This window comes from Eurosta solidaginis, chromosome 2 (assembly GCF_040869045.1).
Source record: "Eurosta solidaginis isolate ZX-2024a chromosome 2, ASM4086904v1, whole genome shotgun sequence".
NCBI lineage: Eukaryota > Metazoa > Arthropoda > Insecta > Diptera > Tephritidae > Eurosta > Eurosta solidaginis.
In genome coordinates this window covers 64195120-64202836 of record NC_090320.1, presented here as the reverse complement: position 1 = coordinate 64202836, position 7717 = coordinate 64195120, and the positions used below count along the sequence as shown (strand labels likewise).

The window sequence follows — 7717 nt, the reverse complement described above, 5'->3', positions numbered from 1 at the left end:
GGTCTGTTGTCGAAATGAAATGATCCAAAACAAAAAAAAAGGCTATTTTTGCAGGCCTGTGTTATACTAGCTGCAGACTTTAATCGCTCTGGCACAATATTCTATAAGAACGTGCAATAATTGGCGTATGCTGACGACAATGATATCTCCGACCTAAACACCCGACCCGTAGGTTCTGCTTCATGCTCTACAAGTCACTTATCATACCCGTGCTGCCATATGGTGCAGATGCATGAATGGCCATTAAAATATCAGATGAGGCGGCTTTGGGAGTGATCGATAGAAAAGTTCTTCGAAGATTTACGGACTTATGCGCTTTGGAGACGGCGAGTACCGAAGAAGATTTAATGATGAGCTGTACGAGCATTACGAATACATCAACATAGTCCAGCGCATTAAAACAACGACTACGCTGGCTAGATGATGCGAATGAATGATGATGCTCCGGCTAGCAAATTATTTTTTATCGGAACCTGCCTACGGAAGCAGAGGCAGAGGGCGCCCTCCACCGATGGAAGGACAAGTTGGAAAAAAGCTGGTAAATCCGACAGAATTATTCACCCGTCAACCGATATTTCTGTAAATGTTTACTCATCATAAAGCTCTGTTGGATCAACTTTCCCACAAATTGGTGCTTCTGAATTAACCGTTTCAACAGTTAAATCAACAAAAGAAGCTCATCAAATGTAAGCTGCAGCTATGTTAAGAAAAATACAAATGACAAACTTTTTTCTTAAAAGTTTTATGTTGTTCTTTCCAGGCCGAGATCCCAGGATCCAGGGAGTGTAAACGATGTTGATGGTCGTTTTCTGGATATATATCCGGTACGTTTCGGTAACAAGCACCATTCAGGTACTAGCCCGACTGACTCGGGAATAATTTATATGTACACATGGAACCTTCTAGGTCATGTGTCATGCATCTGGCGGTTTCCCAAGCGTCCGATGCAGCGAATTATTTATGCTAAGAATAGAATGATAGTGGTGCTTAAGGTGGAGCTGCCTTGCAACATTATACCATTATTCTTAAAATGGTAAGGGGTTTCGATAGAAGCCAAATCTGACTAAGGTAAGCCCTTGTGATTGTACACCCGATTTTAAGCTAGTTTGTTACCAGTGATTCGTCCACGAAGTGTTTTGGTCAGGAAATATGGAGCTGATTCGTTGGGCCGCTGATCAGGCAATCGAATCCATGTGTTTAACGATACCGTGAGGTTGAACCTTACATGGCTGGTACTGACGTTAAGCATGTACATATATATTTACTTCAATAACTCAAAATTGTACTCTACTTCAATTTTTGTAACTTTATTAATATTATAACAATTTTTTTCGTAATCTTATAACTAACAAACGAATCATATATAAGAATTCAAATACTTTTAAACTACAAATAAAAATGATTTTATCTAGTCATGCCGTAGTTGTAAATAGCAAACAACATTAATCAATGCCCCTTATGGTGATACGGAATACCATGCTCTTGCTTTATAGAGAAACCACTAGCGTGACCATGGCCATGTCCTTCGTGTCCATGGTGATCTTTCACATGCGCATGCCCTCCATAGTAGCTTGTATGACCGTGGTCAACTACGAAATGATGTATGGGTTCTCGATGTACGACGGCGTGGAAGCCACTATGTTTGTCAGCCGTATAATGAACAGTTCGCTTATAACCATCAGCATCAATCAGTTCATAAAATCCTGTTACTTTATGACCATCACGCTTTTCACTTTGACTTTTGTTATCACCTGTCTTCTTATCTTCAACGCCATATTTAAATTCATATTGTGCATGGGAGTCATGACCATCATCAGGCCAATGTCCATGGTGATCATGGTGATCGTCATGTGAAACTAAACGAAAGGACGCGTGACTTGAACCACCGTGTTCATGATGATATGGTGCTGCGTTTATCACAACCAGCAATAAGCAACATATGAGTGTAGCAAAAACCTGTCGGTAAGAGTGTGATAAAGTAGAATAAAGAAATATATGCAGCAATTTGTATGGAGCAACTTACCTTAATCGCCATTATTCCAAAATGATTTGTTAGCTTCGATAGATCTAGTCGCACTGTGATTAGTTTGGAGTTGACTCGAAGTTTTATAAGAATTGGAATAATATGCAGTTTTTGAACTTAAATTTTTAATTTGCAAGCATTTGGCTGTTAGCAAGTGTGAATGCTTCAAATCAAGTCCTAAAATATTGCTTTTTATATTGAATAGTAACAATTGCATCACATCTATGTGTTAGATTAGATTTTAGATTAGATTTATTAATTTTCTTTCAAATCAAACAGTATTTTTAACATGTTAACATGTACACAATTGCCACTTAAATTAACATAATAATATAATTAATAATATTTTAATGAGAAAGTTCAATTTGCAGATACAGTTTAACTTAGTTACAGCAATCAACTCCATGGTCACGATGACCTTCAACTTAGAAGTGATTATCGTTAATTGGATTTCACAAGAATAACTTCATATAAAGCGTGACCTTCAATTTAGAGGCGGCTACCGTTAATTGGATTACAAAAGATCGTCATTAAGGGGTAAATAATTTGATTTTATTTTTTTTCTACCGATAACTGCCTTATTACTAATGCGCTAACATAAATTTTAATTTCAAAGAATTTAGCTATAATGTGATTACGATCATGTATGACTTTATACTTACATACTTAATTGGCGCTTAACCGCTTAAACTGTTATGGCCGTACACATAGGCGCGCCAGTCGATTTTTCGTAGTGCTAAGTGCCGCCAATTGATAACACCAAGGTACTTCAAATCCTTTACAACCTGGTCCTTCCAGCGGATTGGGACCGCCCTGTTCCTCTGCTTACATAGACGGGTTCCGATAAAAATACTATTTTGGCAAGAGCATCATATTTCATTCGCCTACATCATAGCAAGCGCTGGACTATGCATTAATCCCGTACAGCTCATCACTAAATCTTCCTCGACCACGCATAGAGGCCCATTAATCTTCCGAAGAACTTTTGATTCGAACACTTTTAGAGCCACCTCATCTGATGTTGTCATGGTCCATGGTTATTCACCATATAGCAGGATGGGTACGATAAGTGACTTGTATAGCATGATTTTCGTTTGCCGAGAGAGGAGTTTACTTTTCAATTGCCTACTTAGTTCAAATTAGCAATAGCATCAGAGCTGATGTTGTTGTTAGTGTTAATGCTGATTTCCAAATAAACGAAGTCTATTACGGTTTCGAAATTATAGCTGCCAACTGTGACATGTTTGCCATGGCACAAATGCCCTGACGCTTTGCTTGACGACAGCAGGTGCTCCGTTTTGTCCTCATTCAGCATCAAACCAATATTTTTCGCTTCTTCTTCCAGTTTGGAGTAAGCAGAACTTTTGGCGCTGGTGCTCAGGCCATTTATGTCAATGTTGTCAGATTAGGCCAGTTATTGCACGCTTTATTAAAATATTGTTCCAGAGCGGTTAACTTCTGTAGCTTATATTAATTTATTCAGCATTAAATTGAAGAAATGACACGATAGATCGTTTAGTTTCCAACGGCTCGGAAAGGTACTTCCCAATTCAGACTGAACTGATGTTGTTTTCGTTTTATTAACGATACAGACACTCCCTGAAAGTTTTAGTAAGTATGTTATGGTATTGCATCTACATTGGAATCAGTAAGGAAGGCGGTCGGCATGATATGTTGGTGCACAGTGGCTAGTCATTGTCGGCTGGGGCGGGTCCTTGCCAACCTTACTGTTCCTGCGCCATAAACAGAAAAATGTTCCTATCATGCCTATCAAAACGAGCAGCTGTCAAATTCAAAAAAAAAACTAACAGAAGCGCAGAGACAACTCAAAACGCTTAAAAATTCAAAATAAAACAACATCCGGCCGAACCGGATGTCACGGACAGACCGTTAACATTCAAAAAATTCAAAATTCAAAAAAAAACTGTCAAAAAAAAAGAAACTAACGATCAAAAAAAACTAACCGAACCGGAAACGACCGGTTACTAAATCTGAAAAATGAAATAAAAAAAAAGCTGAAATACAAAGACAAATAAACAAAAGGGAAATACACAAAAAGGGCCGAATATACAGAGGGGCGCCGCGGGTGGTGTTGCGACGCCCGGTGCTTTAACCCACCCTCAAATAACCATGGCCACCGACGCACCTATAATTTCGGTGGCCCCTTACCTGGTTCCCTAAGTGCCTTCTAAATGAGACGAATCATCAGCATTCCCATTTTTTTTAAATTTATTGACAATTCATTATAAATTCCTTATAACCGTTCGATATAATTTCTTAGGTGGTTACTGCCAACCAAGCTGTCCTCATCTAAGAACTTATTTGAAATGTCTACAAACTCTTTGTTTTATTTTAACTTAAATTGCTAATACTGGAGTTACTCCACAGGACGCCAGTCATTTTGTTTTATTCAATGTTAAATAAGAAAATCAATAAAGTCGATACTTAGATTAAACTATTAATATTCGGAACGTATAATGAATGAAATTAATCAAAGCTGTCATGTCTATATTTTAATCTACTAGAACGACGAAGACCACTTTGAGTCACACTATTACCAACAGCTTTATAACTATCAAGAAGACTTGGAAATCCAGAACATGAAGCTTTAGTTTGAGATTCTTCTTTAGAATCTTCATCATTAATTTCTGTTAAATTTTCATTAATATTTCCCGAAAGTTCAATTTCTTCACATTGAAGGTCTTTACTAGGAAGAATTTGAACAGTAATCTCAACCAGGTTTTTATTAATCAAAGCATTATCATCAATATTTATCTCTTAATAATTGTAAATTAAGCAAAGCTCTAGAATAAATACAATTAGCTTAAATTTTTCTTTCTTTTGAATTATTTAAACTTTCGCATATTTTCATTTCTTTCTCATATGCTCGTATGTATGTACATCTACAACTGTGTTATATAAGGTATAATACAAAAATATGTTACGTATATGCTTAAATGTTTCTATACGTCTTTATTTTATTTGTTTGTGAGTTTTTGTTGAGAACTTTGGATATATTTTCCTTAAATTGTATATAGAAAAAAAATTTTATTGATTGCAACCTTTTTACATTTAGTTCTTGATAACCCTCCAAACGGGGAAAGGTATTTATACTTAGTTCCTTTCTTTTTTTTTTTTTTTGAGTGTATGAAATACAAAAAAAAGAACCTTATAGGTATGCTACGACTTGTTACTTAGACCAGGACCGCATGTTAGCAGTAATTTTCGAACCAAACGAAACAAAAAAAAATTTTCGCTTGGTTACACCCAACAAAAAATTGCGCTCTCATGAACGGCCTGCGTATGGTTTGAATCTTGCGTTCGCGCTTTCAAAGTAATTTTGCTAAGGTTTTATAATAAGCGTTGGTAAAAGAAATGTACTGCATATTAAGACTTAAGTGGAGTGTAGTGGTCAGTGACATGGAACGAACTCACCCATTGTTCTAAATGTTGTGGTTACTGTGAGTGGCGTTGCAACAGGCCTAGGTTCGGGGCCCTGTTGTTGTTGCGGTCCGCGTCGTGATGCTGCAGCGGCCTATAGTTGGCGGCCCGGCTGCCGTTGTTAGTAAAGCTGGTGGCTATTGCGCGCGACGATGCGCCGTCGAGTATGGTAGCGTGCGCGCGGATGGTGGCAGCGCGCGATTTCGTTGGCGCTATTGTTGCCGCACTGTAATTACGGCTCTGCTGTTGTTGTTGTAACTGGTGGTTTCTGTAAGTCTGGTGGTGGTGTTGCCAATTGAGTCGTTGTTGGACCATATAGATGGGTTGTGGCTAACATTGCCGTTTCAACGGGCACATGAGCATATAAAGTGTGTGCCACAGGTGGTTGTAACTTTACTGCAACCACATTCATGTACACCTAACCGCTTGCAAATGTTTGAACCAACTTTTCAATTGTAGTGAGACTCCTCGCTGTTTTAATGCGTTCAGCAAAATTCGTATATTTTATACTTAGTAAAAGATGACTGATTGAACATAAATGGAATAAGTTCTGCTTTTTATAGTTAATAGCAGAGAAGTATGTTATAAACGATTTTCAAATGTTGTCTTTTTAGATCACATTTATTTTTCTGCAGATTGATTGATAACGTTGCAGATATCTTTCTCGTAACTTCTGTAATATTGTTACTTCATTTGCACTTTCCTGGGGTACAACTAGTTTTCTTTGTTTTTTTTTTATAGTTGAACGGAGTGCCTTTTCCTAAAGACTTAGCTGGAAAAATATGTTGGAACCACTTGTTCTGTATGAGTTTGCCGTTTTTCATAGACGACACGCAATTCCAACGATGAGACCCACGTACGCACACGTTTTGGAGTTTAGTCAAAGCCTTCACAACTCATTAGACTTTTAGGTTATGGTTGCTGATATCAATTTCGTAGTACAATTAATCGTCACTTCAACTTGTTTCAAATTTTGTTGGCTTGTACGGAAATGCCAAGTCCACACGAGTATCTATTACACACTTATTGCTGTATTCTCATTTTTTTTATTTTTTTCCTTTCCGGACGCGTGCCATCCACTTAATTGAAATTTTCTTCTTTTTTTCGTGTCGTCTCAGAAAACGTGGTAGTTAAAAAAGGGCTCTTTTTTTTCTTAGTGATCGCCGGTCTGTCATTTCCTTCTTGTTTTCGATAATTTTCATCGCAACCTTCGCCACATCGCTAGGTGTGTTCCCGTGAACACGCTCCCAAGTGGATCGCAGCCATATGCCGTATCAGCAGACCGTAACAAACCTGCTTCGCTTTGGAGACCTGACGATGAAGCGAACAGGAAACCGGGTCAGCTGTGGAAAGCTACTGCCAGGGAACTTCGACGACAAGCAACGTGGGGCACGACTCACCCCTGAGATAAGAGTCTCAAAGTCCTACTACGAGCTAGCCGGGCAACATAGGTCCATCAAAAAAAAATTTAGTCAAATTTGGGAATTAATTTCGTTTCCTAGTTTTAAAAGGGCTTTGCGGCAAGTAGACATTTGTTATGGAGAACTCGTCAAAACTCCGAAAGGTTTTAGTGGTTATCGCCCCCACAAAAGGCAAGACAAAAAAAAAGTATAGACATTTTGATGGGGAGAACTCGTCCAAACTCCGAAAGGCTAGTCCGGCTTAAGCGTGGACTGCCAGGGTGTTCACGGTCTTCGGTGAGTACGCGTGTGAACATCCTATGAGGTCAGTGCTCGGGGAGGATACTGGGCGAGATGTCCCCGACCGCCAAAACGCCCAGACAAAAGTCCAATTGGTGGGTATATAAAAAAAAATCAAATTGTAGTTCGGTAAGGAAACGTTTTCCGGTTCATTGCGGACGAATGTCCGAAGCGTGGAAGCGACCTATTAATTTCCCGTTTAGGTCCTCGAGATCATACAACGCATTGCCTACTTTTCGAAGCACGCGACACTTCAGGTATTTCGGTAAGAATTTGGCGTTAATGCCCTGTTTGAAGTTACTTAAGGCAAAGTTTCTTCTGAAAACTTCCTGACCTTCCTTGTAGTTGACTTGCCTAGAGCGCTTGTTATAGGTGATTGCTCCCCTATCCTTGGCCTGATCTAAATTTCTACGGATCTGCTCACGAATATTGGTCAACTTGTCAGCTCGGCTTTCTACCGTAACCTGGTCTTCTCGAAGGCTGTCGAGTTTCCCTAAAATGTTGTACGTTGAGGCATGCTGGACCATGTTTTGGCCATATAATACAAAGTATG

The 7717-nt window shown here is 38.9% G+C and overlaps 1 protein-coding gene across 1 annotated transcript; it reads right to left on the bottom strand.

Annotated features, from left to right (window-relative positions):
- Positions 1-1425: 1425 nt before the first annotated feature.
- LOC137242166 (cuticle protein 8-like) lies at positions 1426-2139 on the bottom strand. Its single transcript, XM_067769528.1, has 2 exons — positions 2024-2139; positions 1426-1956 (listed from the first exon to the last, which is right to left on the bottom strand). Exons 1-2 carry the CDS (start codon positions 2033-2035, stop codon positions 1447-1449), a joined length of 522 nt encoding a protein of 173 aa, XP_067625629.1. The 5' UTR covers positions 2036-2139; the 3' UTR covers positions 1426-1446.
- Positions 2140-7717: the final 5578 nt, after the last annotated feature.